This window comes from Daphnia pulicaria, chromosome 4, assembly GCF_021234035.1.
Source record: "Daphnia pulicaria isolate SC F1-1A chromosome 4, SC_F0-13Bv2, whole genome shotgun sequence".
Taxonomy (NCBI): Eukaryota; Metazoa; Arthropoda; class Branchiopoda; order Diplostraca; family Daphniidae; genus Daphnia; species Daphnia pulicaria.
The window spans coordinates 18,187,003-18,209,365 of NC_060916.1; the positions used below are offsets into that span (position 1 = coordinate 18,187,003).

A 22,363-nucleotide genomic window follows, 5' to 3' on the forward strand; every position below is an offset into this window, starting at 1 on the left:
TATATGTATTCCAATAAAAGAAGTGGAAAAACAACATTAGGCTTTTCGGGTGGAATATGGTTGGGAGGATTCCTCTGCTTTATTGCTTTTCCAACAATTTAACTCCGGTAAAAATTCGAACACCTTGCCAGATTGATATTACTAACAGGTTCCATTTCAACCACAGCCGGATCAATCGAACGATCTGCCGCTCCAAAGCTAAAATTATGGTCCACGGCAATCCTACACACCATCCTACAACACACCATCCTACAACACGCCAAGTCAGAAAACTGGAGGATTGAAACACCACCAAAGAGGTAAATCCAAACGCTTTCGCGTGAGGGACACGGGATCAACCCTCTGCCAAAACCCGACCACGGGCCAGTGAAAACGACAAGAGGCTTCGACCGGTTCTCATACAGTTGTCCACACCACCCAGCTCACCTAAGAGCTCAAGAAAAGGGAAAGCCCTGCGAGCAAAAACTTTGGACAAGTCCAAAACCAGCTTACCGGTGGTTGACCCAACTGCATCCGATGAAGATGGTCTAGAAGCTGACATCAAAGCCAGTCTAGAGGAGTTACGACTCAACCTCATTTGGTCACAAATGGAAAAAAATGTGCGCGGCAGCTCCAAGGATCAAGACTCTGAGAAGTAGGGCCGAGAAGGTCCACAGCCGCTCCACGGTGCCTGTCCCAGAAATCGTGATGGAAGCCGACCTTTTTGGGACCATCACGGACGAAAAAGAAGAGCTTCTGTAGGATCCCATGTAGAACCAACAGCCAAGCACCGTTTAGGCCACTGCATTGCCTACTCCTCCAGTCAAATAGCCGAAAGAAGTCAAACTCGAGCTATATACGACCACCGAGGCCGATCAGGACGATGTCGACTATCAGGACAATTTTTCCGAAGGCTTTTCATTGGGTCTGGTGGGAGCAGTCCCACAGACACGGGAGATTAGAATTCAGCGAAAATCCTTCCGATGGAAGCTGATTTCTCAACCATTCAATACAGAATTGAATGGCCTTTTCACGAAATATTATTGTCCCTTCTTCTGTCGATTGTCACAGAAGAAATTTTATCGAACGAGTATTTCTCGTTTTTTAACCGATTTTTTGGTAAGGGGAAACATCTGGCGCGACAGTCGGCTCTAATCGAAGTCTACACTAAAACATCCTTGTTAACTCTGTTTCATCGGCCGACATAACAGCTCCCGTGGGGTTGCGCCTTTTCCGCCGGTTGAAGGGGTCCGCGCGCGGCGCGCGCACCCCTTCAACTCCGCGCGCGCGGTGAAAACACGCAAAAAAAATTCGGTTTTCAAAAAATTCTAACTTTTAAACTGATAGCGGGTTGAGCGTGATTTTTTTTTATCGTCGTTCATTACAAACTTTTCTATTACTCTTGAAAAAATGAAGGCCGTCCGAGCGGCCAGATTTTTGTCAAAATTCAATCAAAATTTTAATCTTGGGATCAATTTTTGGGATAGACGGGAAAAATTTTTTTTTACCGGACACAAACCAAAAGAAAGAGAAAAATTTTCTCTTTCTTTTCGCTATTTTTTCTTTTTTCTTAAAAAAAAATGAATAGGCCAAATGTTAAATAAATCGTAAAAACACGCATCTAAAAAATTAAAAAAGGGAAAATTTCGGGGATTTATTTCTCAGCTCCTGCTGACCGGAAAAATTTTTCCTTTGGCAAAAGTAATCTTAATAACAATAAGAACCCACAGTAAAAAAATGGTGCAAATCTATTTTTTTTTGCGACGGAAAAATTCGACTTGTCATGGAATGACCCTAGGGATTCCTTCCAGCTAGTCATTAGCGAAGTTGTTGGTGATGGCCTCAATCTTCCTCCCATATGCTGTGAAGCGCATCGACATGAACAACTGTCATTTCTCATTTACGAATATGTTGTATTGCGCTATCACATAGGAGCCAAGCGCTTCAAAAATGATGCCCTCCAACAATTAAAAAGTAACCAACAAAAACACCGAAAAATGTCCAAAATGGTTTCGTAATTTATAAAGAATGAATGATAAAATAAATAACATTGATACATTCCGATAAATATCAAGTAGTTTTATTTATAATGTTAAATATAAGCGAAAAACCTTGCTTTCCCCATATCTCCCCGTGGAAAGTTATGACTGACCCGGACAGTCAGCGCACCAAGCGGATGCCCCAATTTTATTGTCAAGATTTAGCAGACGAAACTGCTAGCAGACGACAGTTCGTAGACCTCTTATTTATAGATCATGATGTTGGTGAGCGTCGTCTACAAATTTATCAGAAATTAAGCTCCGCCCCTAAAAAATGGCTGAGGGCCCGTTTTGAAATGGGAGGCGCTTATTTGAACTTTGAATTAGAAATACACATAGATAGGTTCATTTTAAAAATATTTAAAAAATACCATGAGAATCAGCGTAAAAAACTGATTCTAACCAAGTATGTTTAAAACAAATTTAAATTTCATGCAAAGAGCCAAAGACCCTATTTTGCTCTTTTTCCCCCTTTTTCGTGCTGCCTATATCCCCTCTTTTGCCCTTAGGGCCCAAAGACGAAAAGGGTGAAAAGAGGGGAAAAATAATAATAATACACCATGTTCAAGTGATTTCTAAAATAAATAGCACTAGCAGCTCTGGCACTAGTATAATTATAGGGGATCATAGAGTTGGTTAACGTCCGAAGTTGCCAGTTCGTTGGACGTTGACGATTGGACGGTTGACGTCCAAAATCCAAAAATTGGACGTCAACCGTCCAATCGATCATTCGTCCAAGTCGAATTGGCAACTTCGGACGTTAGCCAATTCTATTTGGCGTTCCGTATATTACAGGCGTTTTCAGGCTGATCTGTATGATAGGTTTTTCTTTTAAGTGTCACAAATTACCCTTCACGGTGGGAATTTTGTTATATCATGCAGTTAAAAATGCTGAATCGTATGAATAATTTTATAGATAAAAAGGAAATTAAAAAATATTATGGTAAAAACGTTAGGATTTGTCAACATGATCACAGCTCGTCTTAATGACCAAGCGAACCAATAAACACTTTGTAGCTGGGCTTAGAGCTTGGATCACTTGAGTATAAAATAGTTAGCAAAATTGTTGGTGTAATCGAGCACTAGAGGCACTACTGTTGATGATTCCTATTTCGCCTGTGAAATCGATCCATCAGCTTGGAAAGTCGGAGAACCTGGTGCTGTTGTATGTTAATCCGCCTTTTTTTGTAAAAAGCTTTTGTGCACCATTTTCTCGTTCATAACAAATTATAAATTTTGTTTGATAATTGGTATACCAAACCACGCAAATTATTGTTCAAAACGCTTTGAGATGTATAAATACTGCTTTGAAGTTATTAACATGAGCGTGACTTGCAACTCATCAAAGGGGAGTGTAATAAAATGGTCTGTGACCCCAATGGAGAATCAAAGAGGGGATTAAACAATATATTCTTAAATCAGCAAGCTAAAACAATTTAATATAAGTCTGAATGAACTCCAACATATCAAGTAGCTCATCAGTTGTATTGATAATGGTTGTGATACAACACTCCACGAGTATAGATACCAAACTACTTGAAAATCTTTCCCTGGTTGAAAGGACGACCATTTTTATCAGTGCCGGACCAGGCAAAATACTCCGCCACCATCTTCTTGGTTTCATCTGAATCAGGGTTCAATTTCTTCCAGTCGTATGTCTCGTAGTCAATCTGCCAATCAGGACACAACTAAACAAAAAAATATTGTTAAAACTTAGATCCATTACTTCAAGCAAAGCTAAGCTTAAAAACAGGTAAGTCTTATTACTTTCCCTCTACTTGTTACACAAAATATCGAAAACAAAAAATATTTGTGTCTTTGAAAGAGGTAACATCATTGTAAACCATCTTACCTGGAAAGCTAAATCTTGCCCACGCCACACCCAAATTCCTGAAATGGTACAATCATTGTCTGTTCCAAATAAGCACATGGATGCAAAGCATTGTTTCCTCATTTTATCCAAACGTTGATACATGCCTATTAAAAAATGTGAATATTATGGGATTTCTTCTTTGAAAACAAACAAAACAAGAAAAATTGTGGAATATACCAGAGATTAAATTGCAAGACATGAAGACTTTGGTAAGTTCATCAGAGTATTTGTACTCTCCAAACCAGATAGAATAATTTTCCTTGTCGAATTTGTCCCAGAAATAAGGGATGGATTTTGACTCTTCATTGTTAGAATAAAATCTTTTGAAATCATCCATGTTGAATGTTCCTTTGGGCATTTCATCAAATGGATCCTTGGACTTGGGTTCCTCTAATAGGGCTGCATCAGCTGCATCCATTTCCTCAGCCTCTTCTGGCTCTTCCTTCTTTGGCTTTGGTTTCTCTTCTTTTTTCTCTTTCTTCTTTTCATCCTTGACAGATTTCTTTTCTTCCTTTTTCAGAGATCCAGTTATTTTACCTGTTGACACATTGGATAAAAATGGCAATGAATTAAATGTTTAGAATTTTCTTACTCTGAAATTCAGCAAACTTCTTGGGATCAACTGGACACTCTTTCTGGCATATCTTAAAGTCTCCAATGATGGCTTTGAATTGTGGTTGGTTAACACAAGTAATAAACCATCTATTCAAATTTTGATAAGGCTTCCTGTTAGTTTCATCACAAATGCTCTCATAAAGGTGGAGAAGATTGCTAGAAAGAACAATATCTGCAAGAGTTATTTTCTCTCCAACCAAAAAGGTGCGTGTAAGAAGGTGGTTGTTGACGACAGACAAAATAGCCTTCAATTCTTCTTTAGCATGTTCAACAGCCTATACAAACAATACACCAATTAACATTGTACATATAAAATTAGCTTTGCACAAATAAACTAAAATAAGAAACATACTTGTTTGTTGTACTGAATGATTCCAAGGACAGGGAAAACAATAGTACAGGACAGTGGAAGAATTTCACTGTCGGCAAATGACATCCACTGAAGGACTTGGGCCTTTTCCACGTCACTGTTTCCTCGAAGCTGCTGGTTGGCAACTGTTCAATAACACTCATTACATCTCAATTCCAGAGGAATACTATTTTAGTAGTAATATTTACCGAAATATGCAATTGCATTGCTCTCAGCAATGCACTGCCCATCTTGGGATTCAAAAGCTGGAACCTATCAATACAATCACATAGACTTAAAACTTTCCACCATGAAAATGAACCGCAAAAAGAAAATCACCTTTCCCAACGGAAATTTCTTCAAAAAAGTTTCACTCTTGTTGGTCTCGCCGAAGACGAAGTTGGAAGCGACATTTATTTTGAAACCAGAGTATTGAGCAGCAATCAAAGCCTTATTGGCCCTGAAGTTGCTTGGGTAAGTGTACAAAGTCTAAAATTAAAAAAACCCGATTAATTAGATATTGGACAACAGAATCACGCTTTAAAACACAAGAAGATGTCACGGAATTTCTTAGATTCAAACACAGATCGTACTTACTCCAGAAGCCATGATGATCAAATGCAGGGACGAGAACCTGACGTGGAACCAAGAAGAAGTCTGCTGCAAGAGAGAACGAGCTCAAACGTGAGAATAGTTGAAAATTTCTACATGGCAACGCTGTTAAGCGCGCAGCCCTTTGTTGGTCTGCCTTGCGGGCCACTCTTGCAGAGTTGCAGTTAGGATGTGGAAAGTGGAATGTGGAATGTGGAAGTGGAATGTGGAGGTGGAAAGTGGATACTTAAAACGGAATAGAGCTAGAACTTTAAAATGCAAACACTAGAATGCGACACTAGAATCGCCGCTAGACCGACCTGGAACCGACGGAACAGAACTATGGTTTTTTTACGTTTACTCATGCTCTTCTTGTCTTCTAGAGATCAAAGGCTACCTGACTTCTATAGGCTGCCGGTCGTGCCACGACATCTTTGGGGAGAAACTGAGAATCCATGAAAGCATCAACTGTCTTAGCAGCACTTAGCAGGAAGGTCGAAGGTGTACTTCCGTAGTTCGGTCTCGGTGGTACTTCGGTACTTCGGTAGTCGGTACTTCATGGACTTAGCACGAAGACAAGAAGTGTATCAAGCTCAAACTGTGTTAAAAAGAACAGTTTTACGCGAGTCAAGAAAGGACTTGAAACCAAACAATTCAAATATTTTCAAATAATTAACTCAGTGCATTCATCTGAAGTCGGAGCGTTAGTGTAGAAAGTAAACAAAATGCCCGCCATTGTTTTAGAAAAGCCGAAACTCAGCAGACCTATGTGGAATTCATTAAAATCACACATAATCAGAGAGAGACAAAGGAAAAAGCAAGGTTGTTATGATGAAGCTCCACAATAATTGTGTTAATGTTTCAATTGTGCTCTGTAACTCATTTACTCTTAAACAGAACAAGAAGCTGATGCTGAGGTCGAGCGACAGCGAAGAGAAAGAGAAGATCAGCAAAAAGAACAAGAGATGACTTTAGAAGAAACTAAGGAACAAGTTGCTCAGTCAGAATCCAGGCTTTCTCAACTGAAAGAGGATAAGCATCAATTATTTCTGCAACTCAAAAAAGTTCTAAATGAGGATGATACGAGAAGAAAAATCAAAGAATCCAGTTTCAAGTATGCTATCTATTTTTTCTTTTAAAATTCATTCTTAGCATAGAATAAGAAGACAATATTCATGCTGAAATATCCTAGAAGTGTGTAAATAGTAAATGGACACAAAAAGTTTAATTTGGTAAAATTTTCCCTACCAGTGTTCATATCAAGAGTGATCAATATCCTATGAAATTTTTGTCCATATGAATTAGATTAGAAACTCAAATATTTTTCATTAGCAGTGATATGATGCTGTTTCATCCCTATCCATCTGGAGCTCCATTAGTGCATCCAAGCACCCATGGTTCTGTGTACATGCATCCTAATCTTGGGGCTTCAAGGCCAGTATTTAATGGAGGGAAGGAAGAAAGCATTTTGAATTTGCAAGGAGTGCCCCCTTCATCACTTTATGGACAAGCAATCAATATGGTTCCTTCTCTTGGACATCAAAGTCAAACAAATCAGAAGAGACCTCGTAGTCCATCCCCACCACCACCACAGCTGTATCATTCTTACAAGCCACCAGCCCTTTCCCCATACAATTCAAGTATAAAATCATTCTTGGTGAGCACTATACTGATTTATTTATTGTTTACTTTCTTTTCTAGAGAGTATAGGTAGTCCCTATGGAGGGAGCCCTGCAGTTCCAGGCAGCATCTTTTACACTCACTCAGTTTCTGTAAGTGCTGCCCATAGCGCAGCCAGTGCTGGTTACCAACTTCCTCCAGGATCCATGTACAGCTATCCCAACCACTCGGGTTCTTCTCGCCCAACATATTCTGTTCAGACTCCCGCATCATCGAAAGATGATGGTAAGCACCATGCAACTGTTTATGTAGGACAAGGAAATGTGCTATCTCAGAATGCTCAAAGAAGTAAGTTTTTATGGATCAATTCTAATTTTTTTATTTTAATGCAAATTACGCTATTCAAGTAATTCATGCGATAACAAGAAGAAGAAGAAAAATTAATGTTGATAATTTCTGGAATTATAACTTAAGAGATTACTGAAAATTTTTATTGTACTTATTTGTAGGCATCCCAACAAGAAATTCTGGCCCATCTTTGAATCAAGGTTTAAAATAATTATTTTTTTTTTTTGTTCTTTTCAAATATTTAAATTTCTGTTTGTTATTTTTTTAAATGCAATTCAAGGATATCACCAGCCAATTGAACATATGATAAACAAAAATTCTAATGCTTACGGAACTACCGAACAAGAGAAGATTTTCATTTCTCCTTCTCTTGGTTCTAGTCCAAATGTATCCACGAATGTCAATTCTGTTTCGGCAGGAGGGTTGCGGCCTCATACTGGGTTGTTAACTCCAATTTCGTTACCTGGTGCCTCACATCCTTCTGGAATTCCTATTCAGCAGCAAAACCATGCATCGAAGAGCGGTAGCATCATAACAGGAAACCCGTTACGACCTCCGACCTCAGCTGGCTATCACTCTGCTATACCTGCTTCCAATGTAAGTGAAAATAAATTCCCCGTCTGTTCGCCATGTGTTTAAATGATCGAGTCTGTTTCCAGCTTAATAATGACCAAATCGAATCGATTGATCTTGATTTATGTCATTTACAATGAGCCAGTCAATAAAATTGATTTGCATTATATATAATGATTAGTGTGTCGGGGATTGTATTCTAAATTTTAATTTATTTGATGTACGAAAGCTGAGATCAAACATTTGATTTCGATTGGTATTACAGGCAGCTGGGTTGTCAATTTAGAACTGTTTCGAATTACCTCTCCAACAACATTTAATATCTAAGTAATTTTTACTCGTTTATTCATGGAGAGTACTCATTCCATTTATATTTTCAGGCGCAAAATAATCGTCTAGTGAATACACAGAGTGGAGGCCAAACCTGTCATCCTACCCGTTATTACGGAAATTCGAGTTGAGAAGGAAATTTCTGCAACAAAACCTGCACTAAACAACTAACAATCGACCGTATGATTATTGTTTACTCCATGTAATGTTGCTTTTCTTCGGTTTATTACATTCCTTTATAACTTCAATATTATTTTCGTGAGTCTCTCGGGTTTGATTCTTACAATTGGCTAGAGTCTGTACTAAAAGTAATCAAGTTGTCAAGTCCCAATAATAATAATTACGTTGCGTAAATTTTATTAAGTGAAGATTTTAAATCAAATAAAAATAAAGGATAATTAGTGTTGCAATCTTTACCTTCTAGGTTAACTGTAGTAGGAATAATAATAGGAGGCAACGAATTATCATTTACTAAAAATATAAAAATAAAAACATCAACATCGCTATAATTTCCAAATAAAACAAAAATGTCAGTAGTGAAGTTTCAAGGATCTGTTGATCCCGAAAACTGCATAACTTCTAAAAACATCTTTTGGAACAATTACGAATCCTCTAGGAGGAAATATCGATGCATTTTAGATTTGAAATAAAATATGAAGGTGCAATCTTTAACGCATCACGTTAAACTGAGCGTCCAACAAAACCAAAACGATCTCCATGTCGCCAAGCGGGTGTGTTACCAACTGAAAACCCAGTTTTATTGTTTTATGTAACTTTCCAAACGTTGTCATGGTGATCTAAGCATAACAAGCCGGGCCCCTAAAAAGCTAATATTATTTTGATTTCATTTATTGTTCAAGTTCACCCATAACACGATGTCTGAAGTGGAATTGCTTAAAGACGGGACAAATGCCGAAGAAGAACAAGCCCTAGAAATGGAAGAATGGAGTGATGATGAACATCAATCACAAACGGTAAAATATTCGCTATCTTTCTTCAAACGTTAATCTACCTATTTAACTATAACCGCGGCCGTGTGTTTGATATTTATTTAAACTTGATGTTTGCGTTTTCGTTTCTGGATAAACAATTTCAAATACGTTTAAGCTTATGTTTAAATAAGTTTATGTTTAACTGCTATTATGCGCTTCTTTTTTGTTTTGCTTTTAACTTCGCTTGCAACGCTAGGCGGCTAAGCTCATACAGAAATATTTTATTTTATCTTTTAATTTAAACGCTGAATTTGTAAATGTTTTATTCGTGGCTGTTTAGTGAATTTGGTATAGTCAAATAGCGTTTTCACTTTAAGTAGAACATTTTTTAATCGATAATTTTTTTCAAGGTCTTTATTCACAACATAATTTTAGAAGTGTATAGAGACTGACGCATACAAAACTGAATTACGCGTGGGAAACCGGCTAAATGAACCTTCCATCAAATTGGTCATAACTAAGCCGGCAATCAAATTAAGAACACATTTTTTTTATCAATTTGCATGGAAAGAAGACTAATAAAACTGTTTCAATGCCCTCGTCTTCCCCCCTCCAACATTTTTTAAGTTAAAAAAATTATACATTTTTTTTTTTACTGAAACAAAATTAAATGCAATTAAATCATGTAACATCAATTTCTCCTGTAACGGGATAGCTGATAGGCGATTGGTTATTAATTAAATTAAATTGCGCGACCCATAAAATTCATACAATAAATTTGAAAATTTAAATGCTATATTGTGTTAGCGTATCATCCGGTATCATCTACACAATGTCTAAAGGCCAAAATTTTAAATTTTAATCTCTGATAGATAAAAATTTAAAGTAGGGAAAAATGCTATTTTCTTGGTTTTTTTCTTTGTGCAACCCTTAAATATAAAATTTCAGTCAAGATAAAAAATATAGGTTGCTATAAAACATGATAACGCACCCCATTTCGTAAGGCCGATAGCAAATTCTAAAATAAGGGGAAAATGAAACACCCTAGACAGGTTCTAGTCTACGTATACATTTGAAACAAAATGCCTTTCTCTTAGAAATTAATAACACATAAAATATAATGAATTTCGAGTTGCAAAAAAAGTTATTAAATCACCCGATAGTTTAGATTTTAATTTTTATGAAGAAAGTATAGAATTTGAGGTGAACTACAGTGAAATAATTAATTAACTTAGGGACTCGAGAAATCTCCATACGCCACCGCACGGGTATGGAGAGATTGTTGCCAATGACCATGTTAAATTTCCCATTCGACGGGAAGCTACTTTTTTACTAGCGACATTTGCATGGACATGATAGGGAGGCTCCTTTGAATCAACGCCATCTAGGCTGTTGCGGCATATGGATTCAAATGGGCCGTTTAGTAAAATGGCCGGAGCCCCTCCCCCCCCTTATGGGAAATTTAACATTGTCATTGGCAACCATCTCATAGACGTTTTCAGTCCTTTATCTGGTGAGTAGGGTTGGGACCGAAGCGTCTGTTGCGCTTTGGTACAACACCGCACGGCAACGTCCATGACGCGTCGTATGCAAAATCCCCAAGTCTTATCTCTCTCTCTCTTCTCTCGTCACCCAACCACCCACCTACTCAACTTCGAAGTTGGGTGGGTGGGTGGTATTTGACGAGGGCTGGGTGCAGAGCTATAGATGATGGTATAACCACTGCCTGTAAAATTTTCCTCTCGAAAATTTTTCCTAAAGTTGCAGCCAATATCACGAATCAAAAGTGAAAAATGGGCTTAAGTATCGATTTAGACCTAATTGTCAGCGCCAACAGCGGCCATCTACTGAAACTTTGTTAATTTTGGTACTTGAAAAAAAAAGTGTTTCCCAACACACCCGCTGTGGCTCTGTAACTAAGGTCTCCAGCCAGAACACTTCCAGGAGGAAAAGGCAATGGAAGGCCTTTCCATATAAATGGTTCAACCATACATCTATAACTCTGGCTGGGTGGGTGGGTTCGTCACCAATTTAATGCCGTGCGTCAGGGTTGACACCCTAGCGATGTCATAGTTAAAGAGGGGATGGTTTGTTCACTTACTAGAAATTTTCCATAAGGCTGGATCCCAAGTTGCTACGATAAATGGTAGTCCAAGCGGATTTTCTCCAGAACTATGTCTGAATACATTTTTTCTAAGTCCTTGCGAAAGAAAACAAATTCGGATTTTGTAAAAAAATGTGAGAAAACTCGCATTTTTTACATTAGAATTTTTAAATTGCCTACAGAATTTAAAAAAATTGCTAATCATAAGCCCTTTTGGAAGCAACACCATTCACACGATTCAGTAACGCTACGCTTGGTGGCAGCACCATTCATCGCGGCAAAGGACTTTGAAAAAAACCCTGAAAAACCGAGGATCTAGCCTAATGGAAGGCTACGATTTCTAGTACTAGTGCAGCCATTGTAAGAAACTCGCGAGCCGCGAGTGGGTCCACTATTTCACTTGCAATGGCTGCACTACTACTAGAAATAGAGGTGCGCTTTCCCTCTTTTTCTTCCTAATTTTACAATAAAGCGATCGACGACAAAAAATATTAAAAAATAGAGCAGGGTTTTAAAGATTAACATTTATTTATTTTAAAATAAACACAAATGTCTTTCATACAATAATAAAATAAAGAAACACGTAGTCCCATAAGGCCCGTGTGATACTGTGGCGACGGGTTTTTATTTGGGGGGTTGGGGAGTAGGCATGATGAAGTTGCGAGCTTTGGTCTCAGCAGGCCCGCGGTTAGGGTATAGGGGGAAGGGGGACAATACTCCTTACCAGGACGCTGCAAAGCAGACGAAAATTTCTTCGTGCTTTAGCATAATAGAGTTGCTGCACAAAGAAAACTCTTTTCATAGAAAGAACTTATTAATTGGCTATTTTTATTGGTGACTAATTGGACCAATACCATACCTTATCCACATTTTTTGCATCATTTATTTCTTAACAAATTATTTTTGTAAACATGAATCTCTATCAATTAATGAAAAAGAAAAGTCAAGGGGTTGATAACTCTAATAACCAAAAATTTTAGACCAGTTCTTGAGGTAAATGGAAACATTGCAAACAAAGGAAAACCTGGAAAAAGGGTAAAAAGGGTAGAAAGGGTAAAAAGGGTAAAAGAAAGGTAGAAAAGGTTATGGAAAAACTTACAGCATTGGGAGAAAGGGTACGAAAAGTCAAGCGTATCACAAGGATGTTTTCGCGGACGCCACCGCAGCAATGCCACATATCCCTAATCGAGTAATCGTATTTAAATCTCTTCCCGGCCAAATGACGTTGCTGTAAAGCTGAACTTGACAATGATGTTTCATTGTTTTCTTTAAAAAAAATGTGGGAAACACAGGGAAAGGGGTACATTTCTAAAAAAAAGAAGGGTTTGGTAGCAAAATTCTCCAATTTTTCTTGGAATGGGAGGAAAAACCAAATTTTACAAAAGACTGCCTCGTGCGCCTCCCCTTTTGGTTAATTCCGCGCATTGTAAGTAACAATTTTTTAGAAATATTTGGAAAAATTAGAGTTGACAACCCCTTGAGAAAATTAGTTTACATTTATGTATGTTATATGTTATTACTTTATATGTATACTTATTATATGTTCTTTTCCTGAGTTTCGTCTGCTCATTTCTCACAAATTTTGGGAACGCACGAAAACTGTGAAATTACGAAAAAAATGTCAAAATATTGAACCCTCACGATTCCCGTAAATAATCAACGAATTTAAATTGGATTTTAAATTAAGGGGTATCCAAATATTAAAAAAAAAACATTTTCATAAGGGTACAAGGGGTCCGCAACTCAAATTTGATTTTAAAAATAAGCTCATTTTTTTTGCTTTCCTATCATTTTTTTGCTTTCCGCCCCTTTTTTTATTTATTTTTTCGTTTTCTTTGCTTTTTCTACTGAAATCTCTAATCTAAAATTATGTTATCCATGTTGGCGTTATGCCTCTGTACTTGTTTTTTTTTGCGCTGGAGGTCTGTCACGTTTTTAAACTTGTCATATAGATAAGACTTTTCATAAGATTGAACTAACCTTTTGCACATAGTCACTGCTGCATGAATTGAGCATTTCTCACCGGCAAGTAATTTAAATTGTTGGAGTTTATCAGCAAAGATTCCCCGAATAATGCAACTCTATCTTCTTGAGTCATTTTCAAAAGTTCTTCGTCTGAAGCAAACAATGAACGCACGTCTAGCTCAAGATGTTCAAGTTTTTCTATGTTGATCATGGAAATAGTTCGGACGCTATTGAATTTTAATTTTTGTAATATTAGCTCTACCTGAGGACTTAATTCCACATCATATTCACGTAACAAGTCAAAAACACTGGACGCTTTGTTTTGGTGTGCCATAGTTGCAAGTCAACAGAGAAATTACACGAAAATTGTTACCGAGAATCTCGAATGTTTACTACTGAATTGCTCCCTTGTCTGTTAGGATTTTTCAGGAAAAAAAAAGGAAATTTCCTTTTTTTGCTTTTATGCCTTCCTTTTCCTTCATTTTTCTCCTTTCCTTGTTTTTTTCTTACCGATCCCTTTTTTTTCTATTTTTTTTACTCCGGCTCATTTTTAATCCTTTACCTCCGTTTTTTCATTTTTCTTGCTCATCCTTCCTCTTTTTGGTCATTTTATTGTGGCAAATTTGAGTTGCGGACCCCTTGTAAGGGTATCTCGTAAAGGGTAAAATTACTTTCGGTAATAATTTAACAAAAGAGGAAATTAGTGCAAAAATTATGCATAAAGTAACAAACATATTGTAAAGATATCAATATATTCATTAATCATTAAACAGAAGATCGAAAGTGACTTTAGCGCCCACAAATTAAGAGCCACGTATGACACTGATGACGTCACAGAAATATTCGATGAAAATATATTTCATGCTAAAGACGAGACAGAAATGGACCACCTGCAGCAGGAAGAAGAAAATGATGCAAAGTAAGAATGGTACAGTCGAGTAAAAAAAGATGTCCAGTCCCAGTGAAAAAATGTAAGCGAAAATGTAGCGTTTCCCGGGTATAGACAGAAAGGGATTGCGAAAAGGTCAAGGTTCGTAATAAAAATCATCCCAATACCACTTTTTGTTAGGTTTCTCTGCTACTTTAAAAAAAGGGAAATCGACTTAAACGTAATCATTTTTTTTTATTTTTCTCTTCCACAAGTGAAAGAAACTAGTGATTAACGAGAAATTAAGTGATCCCATGACTTGAAATTCTAAAAAATAAGAAGTGACGAATCAATCAGAATAAGAGAATTGTTTTTAGAATCCGGTCCAACATCCTTTTTTTTTTGACTGCGCGAAGGCGACGGGGCATACTTTCAACTATGCTTTCCAAGTACTCTTCGTTTCTATTTAATTCATCCCACCGCTCCGAGATGAATTGGAATAATTCGTCACTGTTTCTTGAATGAAGTGCGTGTTAGCGAACGCCATCCGTGCTGTAAACTTATTAATTCAGACGGCAAAAAGATAGCTCCATAAATTTTCTATCGGGTTCATGTCAGCACCTTTGGTGTGACAGTCAAGGGCTATCAACCGGCGTTGATTGTTTTACCAGTCCTGCGTTTCATGCGCTCTATAAATGCAGGAACTATAAAAATAGTTAAAAAAAATATTCAAATTTCATGTGTAATCTATTTGATCGCAAACTCGTCCTAAACAAATGTCACTTCCTCATCTGGTGCTTGTCCACTAAATATGGGATTGAAATTTGTTCTAAAATATTGACATACTTAGGAGCTCTTACTTTGCCTAGAATTTTCCTTAGTGGCGTTACTCCTCCTGGGCACATTCCGGCCAAAACGAAAACGGTAGACCGACCGCTTTTCTTTACTTCTAAAATATTTCCACGGATGTATCGCTGTGTTTTCAGCCGACGGACGTGGATTTTCCCGTTTGCTGATGAAGACCGACACTTTTCATCAGTGAAAATGACTTGAAGTTCCAAATATCAATTGGCATATTAACATGTCGAAGGGCAGAGCGAAGGCGGCCTTCGCGATTCTCATCAGTCAGCACGTCTTTAATTGCCGAATTCGTGAATGAAAACCGACTTCATTAAATCTGTTTGTGATTGAGTTTCTTGTTAAGTTTGCCGAGCCGGCCTTTGCTCCAATGTCACGAGTGGTATCAAAATTGTTCACTGCGGCTAAAACAATTTTTGACAATATTATAATATAATTAAAATAACTTGAGAAACGTCTGCAACAAGTTAGCAGAAAATCTTCCTCTTCTGATGTTGACCTAGGTCTCCCAGGAGATTTTCTAAACTTTACAGCTCCAGCCCCCTGGATATTAAGTATTTTAGCATAATGACCATTTGAGAGAATCCAGCCCGATGAAGATTGAATATTTAAATTCGATTAGCGTATTGAGTGATAAGAATTTACAAAATTAGGCAAAAGTGGCCCAGTAAATCCATTTATGGGAACATTTACGTCCCGATTTTTCTGATCCATCATTTCACCTGAACTGACACGCGACTTGATTTCAAATAGCCATAAAGAAAGAGAAAGGAAAAAAAGCAAAAAAACAATGGGGATAATTTTTATTACAATTTCTACTTTTCCCGCAGTACACTTTCTTTCCATAACCTGGAAACTCTACATTTTCGTTTACTTTTTTTTCACTGGAGACTTAACATCTTTTTTACTCAACTGTACAACAAGAAACTTTTTCCTCTAAATTTTAGCATGTTTAATTAATTATTTATGTTTATAAAATTTAGCTTGTACGACCCCGTCGAGCTAACCAGCGTGAACGTTCCATTCCAAATAAGGGAACTGTTTCATTTTATAACAAAGTAAGTAATTATAAATAATACTTCAAAAGAAAATTCAGATTTCCCGTAATAATAGCCACTGAAGGCAAAAAATCAAACGAAATGTTTCCCTTTAATACTATTTTTGTGGATTCGTAGAACAGAGTCGAATCTTTCAACACGTGTTGTACCCGTTAAAATACCCAATAAAAAGCTGTTTTTTTTTACTTGGAGAGGAGAGTGGTGTTGGATGGAAAACACTGGGTGAACCGTAACACAATTTGCAATGATTGCAGTGATTATTAATGAAAACACAAAACGAAAATGTAACTAAACAATGCGACAAAAAATGGCAAATTTTTTGAAGGCCAGTGGGATTCAAGAATGACTACCAGCAAATGTGCCAAATATAAGCTTTTTGACATTCAAATTACTTAGATCTAGTATTGCTAGCAAAATAAAAGTAAAACAGTTAGAACAGTCTCTAGATTGGTGCTACAGCTTTTTATGAGCAGGGTTTTAATTAAAATATTTATGAGTTACTTTCAGTATACCTACCAGAAGTTTCGTAACGCACAAGAAAAAAATATGTACAAATTTTCACGACGCTCACAAAAATTGATTGGTTTGAAATCAATTCACTTTTCAACTTCCATAAGTAAAGTTTTTTTTAAATCAAGGTACCGTCCCCAGATCCTAGAAATGGAAACAAAGTTGAAACCTTTTCTTCCGGATTTCATCCCAGCTGTTGGAGATCCAGACGCATTTATGAAAATTGATCGTCCGGATGAAAAAGTAGAATTCCTTGGACTGACAGTTATTGACGAGCCATCGGTTTGTTTTTTACTCATTTCCATACTTTCTTAAACGTTAGAAAATTTTGTAAAGGTTGTACTATCAATAATCAATTTCATCTTCTTCATACATGTTCTTCCAAATTAGTTGAGCCAAAGTGATCCGTCTGTTTTAGACTTACGTCTACGATCAATTTATAAACAGAGTTCAGCAAAAACAGCGGTGAGTTTTTATGACAATATTATAGTACATTTTCGTTTAGATGCTATCCCTAATAAAAACTTAATGATAATGACTGGGCATTCAGACTGGCGCAGTAACGTGGCGTAAAAATAGCTCCGCAAAACAAGAAAATAACCTTTCGTGAAAAATTTTCGACAAGCTATTAAACTATTGAATCCTTTTTTAAAAAGCTTTTATTTCGTTACAGTTTGAACGAAAAGTCAGCATAAAAGTAAACAAAAAATCCATAACTTTACGGTAAATTATTGAATAGTTAGTATTGGGAGTAATTTTTTACATGTAATTTTCATGTCACATTTTAGTTTTCTGTTTGACAGAGTAGGGTAGGAGGAAAATTTACAAAGTCCGGATACTTAATTCAATAAATTTTGGAGTGTTGATGTATTTAACTGATGTCACGATTACGCAGATTGCAAGAACAGTAGAAGAAGGAAACAAAACCAAGGCTATTGACAAATGGATCAAAGATATAAATGAGTTGCATCGTTTGAAACCTTTGCCAACAGTAACTTATTTCAAGTTGGTATAATTTGACAAATATAGTTTTTTTTTCGATGTTTTTCTTAATTTACGACAGCATATCATTAGAATTGTTCTTATTCCAACAGGCCTTTGCCTGATATAGATGCATTGCTTCAAGAATGGAATTCAGACATCGAAGAAATTCTATGCGACGACAAGTTTCTTCAATCAGACATACACTGTGATTTACTTTGTTACATTGACATTGCGTGTGGTAAGAAATTTCTATTAGGTTAATTTCGTTTTATTTCATTTATTGTACCCACCAAAAGAATCAACACTTCGTGTTTTATTTCAACCCTTTTAAGACGTTCGAATAGAATACCAGATTCATATTAAAAAGGCTGAACCCTCCAACAAGGATGCGAGACACGATCAGTACGTTGTACAAAAAAAAAAGAAATTTTAGATTGAAGGCAGTGAAAGTTCAAGCTATGGCTACCTACTATCAATTTTTCATGACTGAATTATGTTTCGATGTTATGAACAAAATAGGGATTATATAGTATCGGGGCAGTCGAGAGCAGCTTACGGTAAAACGCGTACTACAGGAGAGAAAATACAAAGGTTCTTACAACAAAGTCTTACAAATAAAAAAGTTGCCATTTTAGAATCAAAATCAAACTGAATTTCATGTGGCATAAAATTCATTTAAACCACCCCATGGGGTTACAGGGCTAAAACTCCTGATGAAAGAAAACTACATTTTTGAAGATAATTTGAACTAAAAGGTCTTTGGCCCAAAAAATAAAAAGCTAAGAGTTTTATGGTTAGAAAGATGCCCAACAAGTGTTGATTCTGTGGATACTGTAAATGATATGTAAAAATGTAAATTATTTAGGCTTTTTGGACATCCCTATTTATCCCGGATATCGAGTTCACTCTTTGCATTTGTTACTTACTCTCTATTCGGAAATGGGGCGCTTGCAGAAGTAATAAAGTAAAAGAAAACATCAAACTACTGTACACGTCAAATAACGAAGTATTTTACAAAAATACCACTGAAACATAATTACAGGAAAATGGGCTACCTTGATTGATGTATCCCCGTAAAAAATACATAGTGCATTTTATTTTGGTTTGTAGCAAATAAAATAAAATAGAATCAAGTCTCGGCATAACTCAGTGTTCCTATAAGAACAAAGGGCTGGAACAAAGGGTTCAGTGAGAGTTTTATGCTTTAGTTAAATGAAATAGAAACTTGAATCGAGATTACAGAGTATATCTTGACATCCTATTATAGACGAAATTATTCATTAGGGTTTGTGCATGAATAAGGGATCAGGTAAAAATAAATATAATTCTAATCAGTTTTTCACGCTGATTCTCAAAAGTATTTTTCTACTCTTAAAATTTGAATTTCAACACGTAATATCTCTTCAAAGTTGAGATAGGCTCCTCTTAGATTAAATCGGGTCCCCACCATGTTTGGTGGGCGGTCCTTGAAATCACTGTCCACCAAAATTTACTTTTCTAAATTTAAATATTGAATAATTTAGATTTAGACTAGCGTTTATTAACAGTATTGTTAAGCATACTTTCACATTGCTTTGTCATTTATATGCCAGACAGCTGCCTTTTCGTCAAAAGATTCTCCATCATCAGTGAAAATCTCCCACGTTTTCGTCGTCAAGTCAAGAAGCCACTTTCACTAGAAGCCAGCACCAAGAAGCCACACTACCATACTGGCCAAGAAGCATCATGACGTATGAGGTGTGGCTTCTTGGTCCCCAGTCTCTGGCTTCTTGGAAAACACCGTTTTGCTTCTTTGGCAAATTGAATCCAAAAAGCCACAGTATAAGTCTTTGGTATGTGATGATGAACTTATCACAAGATTCAAGCACTAACACTTAATTTGCTCTAACACTTAACTAACATTAACACTTAGATTACCAAAGAACAACACAAACACTGAACATATATCTTGAGAAGGATACGTATATTTACCGATGCTGGGGAATACACTGCCGGGCAACTCTGGTTGGAAGAGACAGAGCGTGGGCTTTAATACACAGATGTGATTGCAACATCACTGTATACTTGAGGCGCAAATACAAATACAGTAGCACCATCACCAGGATGTGATTGTGCAAGAAGAGAAAGTGTTAGTTGGGTGGCGCAGTTACAATTGCACCATCCAACGCAATCGCACCATCAAGGCTAGCAGGGTCTGACTTGCTATAAGAACTGTCGGTTCCCGCCTTGCTACAGATAAAAAGAATTTTTTTTTCTAGAATTTAAGCCACACTGTGGTTCTATTACTAAAATAGTTTGCAATAATAGAATAATGGCAAATACTACACGGCTATAATAGTAAATCCTAGTCCATATGCCAGGAAGCTTTTTTTGTCAACTTTCTGCACAGTTTTCAGATAAAAAAGTCTCTAATATGTTTCTAGAAATAAAAATTGTATGATAATATTTATTAAATTTTTGTTGATTTTTCTTTTACAATAACGAGCAGTTTTAAAAAAAGTCTTGTAAAATTAGTTACTTCAATAGCCTTTAAATTCAAATTTTTGCAGTGACATTATAAGATAAAAAAATGGGTAGCTGATGTGAATGTGCCTGTAAAATGTAAAAGGTAATTTTTAAAACCTTTTCCATAACAGTATCAAATAAGGAATCCCTACGATAGTTGTTAGCTTCCTGAAATGCATCAATAAGAAATTGTCGACTCCCTTGAATCCCAAAGAAATAATTTGAGGTTACCTTCTTTATGCCACCTTTATCCTTGGAATCTTTATTCTACTTATTACCCAATACTTCAGGATTTGAACCATACCGCCCATACCTCAAAGTAAGGCAAAGCTTCCGGAGCTCGCCGAAAGGAGCAGCGCAGTCGAATTCGTCTTCTGAGGAGAAGGAGGGGGCTAAATGTCGACTGCTGGATTTTACACAGAGGAAGCCATCTCCTTATCTCTGAAACCTTTCCAAGAAAGATAATACACAACATGATTAATATAGCTTCTGTACGCCTAATTTTGTAAACGTCACTATCCATAATTGACAATTCCTTCACCAAACGATCCTTTAAATTGATTTCTTTGTTTTTGCCTCAAATCAAAAAAATAATTCAGCAACATTTTTTTGGTTAGATACGGTTGCGGTTTGTAGTTACGAATTTGTAGTTCATTTGATCTGACAGAAAATGATTCGTCCATTAAATTTTGCATTGAGACAATCAAAGCTTCCAGTTTTTTTTTGTTTAAACGCAGGAATATCCGTTGAATAATTTGTCATCGCCGTTTTCCATAAGTTTTCCGAGAAGTTACTAGAACTTTTGCGGAAAAAGAAAACAATTCTGAGAATACATGGAGATTATGTATAGGGCTACGAGATGATTTAAAAATGTGATATAGACTACTACTGATATTATGTGTAAATTATACCACTCTGCCTTTTTCCCATTTCAGAAGTTTGAGCGTTGAACTTTAAGCGAGCGTTTATGCCATTGAATACACTGTTTACTTTCAATACCATTTCTTCAGTAAACCATCTCAAATAGCTCTTTAGCGTTATCAGCGTCCCTTCCGTTGAAATGCAACCCATCTTGTGTCCTCCCTTTGCATAATTCCTAATCTTGCTAACCCTAAACACTTTCAGTGGAATCCCTGTTGCATCCCTTGGTAGGCTTTTATTCCAGCGCAACTAAATTTGGAGTTAATTCAATCCATATTTCCAAAGGAAAAATGTGTTAAAATTGATGCGAATAAAGAAAGACATAAATTTACTTGTCTTGAACGAACTTTCTCCTGTCATCACGTTGAAAATTAGTTCGAATGAAGGCGAGTAAATTTGTTTCAAGTATATTCGCATACTACACTGTCGTTAAGTTTTCTTCTAATCGACTTAGCCTTGTGTAGCCACCAGGCAACATGCCTCCCCAAACGGATACGGATGTTAGGTCACTTCTCTTGATATTCAATATATTTATTATTTTATAGAATCTTTCTTAAGCCGATGGACTCGAACACGACCGCGAGATAACGACGACCAATTATTTTCGTCAGTAAAAAAAACTTGCCTCTAAAATTCAACGTGGGTGATGATTGACATACCTTCGTACAAATGCTAGTTTTCCTACTCGGTGTTCGTCCTTAAATATATCCTCGACAGCAACAACAGTCAGATATCGGAACAAATTCAATTCGATGACAATAAATGGCAGATTAATGGGAGCACATTACCTATCCAGGCTTCAAAGGCAATATCGTGATTCTATAAAAGACGCTTGCAACCGCTTTTAGAAGGAGAAAGAAAAAGGATTCAAAATGTGACAGGAACGGAACAACACAACAAATAATCTTCCTCTTCGTCGGTTTTATAAGGCCTTCTAAATTAATTAACATGAGGTGTGACGTTTAATTCTTCACGATATAGGGGTGGATCCAACCCTTTCCAGTTTCTCGGTTTACTCCAAATCTCCTCTCTATTCTTTCTTAAGAATTTGGACCAAACAAAAATTGTAGAAACTAAAAAAAAAATTTCTTTACTTTTCCCCTTACATGTTTCTACATAAAAAAATGATCCCTTCCTTCAAATCAAACCCGATACAAACAAAAGGGTGGTATACCAATATGGCCAACACGTAGTTAGGCGCTTGGGGCGTTATAGTTACAATCTAGTTCATTCCAATTGTACGTCAATATCGACATACCTCATATCAAATCTTTAAGGGAATATTTTATTTTTTTTCATATTCCTGAAATAACGATATCCGTTGGTACCAGAATTCGAAAG

At 36.6% G+C, this 22,363-nt stretch overlaps 3 protein-coding genes across 5 annotated transcripts; 2 read left to right on the plus strand and 1 right to left on the minus strand.

The window, feature by feature from the left end:
* Window positions 1-3,484: 3,484 nt before the first annotated feature.
* LOC124338031 (elongation factor 1-gamma-like) lies at window positions 3,485-5,567 on the minus strand. Its single transcript, XM_046792060.1, has 8 exons — window positions 5,453-5,567; window positions 5,195-5,344; window positions 5,065-5,128; window positions 4,859-5,001; window positions 4,484-4,781; window positions 4,069-4,428; window positions 3,871-3,995; window positions 3,485-3,706 (listed from the first exon to the last, which is right to left on the minus strand). Exons 1-8 carry the CDS (start codon window positions 5,462-5,464, stop codon window positions 3,551-3,553), a joined length of 1,308 nt encoding a protein of 435 aa, XP_046648016.1. The 5' UTR covers window positions 5,465-5,567; the 3' UTR covers window positions 3,485-3,550.
* A 357-nt stretch (window positions 5,568-5,924) lies between these two features.
* LOC124338030 lies at window positions 5,925-8,565 on the plus strand. Of its 2 annotated transcripts, none has more exons than XM_046792058.1 (7): window positions 5,925-6,268; window positions 6,344-6,560; window positions 6,779-7,086; window positions 7,148-7,414; window positions 7,576-7,614; window positions 7,695-8,011; window positions 8,368-8,565. In XM_046792058.1, the coding sequence occupies exons 1-7, from the start codon at window positions 6,172-6,174 to the stop codon at window positions 8,446-8,448; spliced, it is 1,326 nt and encodes a 441-aa protein (XP_046648014.1). In that variant the 5' UTR covers window positions 5,925-6,171; the 3' UTR covers window positions 8,449-8,565. The 2 variants fall into 2 exon arrangements, with proteins under 2 accessions (XP_046648014.1, XP_046648015.1); XM_046792059.1 differs by having other exon boundaries at window positions 5,926-6,268; window positions 6,782-7,086.
* Window positions 8,566-8,667: 102 nt separating this feature from the next.
* On the plus strand, window positions 8,668-20,723 carry LOC124338032 (intraflagellar transport protein 46 homolog). Of its 2 annotated transcripts, none has more exons than XM_046792061.1 (8): window positions 8,668-9,291; window positions 14,092-14,237; window positions 16,028-16,102; window positions 16,741-16,894; window positions 17,003-17,077; window positions 17,508-17,617; window positions 17,707-17,834; window positions 20,392-20,723. In XM_046792061.1, the coding sequence occupies exons 1-8, from the start codon at window positions 9,193-9,195 to the stop codon at window positions 20,544-20,546; spliced, it is 942 nt and encodes a 313-aa protein (XP_046648017.1). In that variant the 5' UTR covers window positions 8,668-9,192; the 3' UTR covers window positions 20,547-20,723. The 2 variants fall into 2 exon arrangements, with proteins under 2 accessions (XP_046648017.1, XP_046648018.1); XM_046792062.1 differs by lacking the exon at window positions 20,392-20,723 and adding an exon at window positions 18,462-18,681.
* Window positions 20,724-22,363: the final 1,640 nt, after the last annotated feature.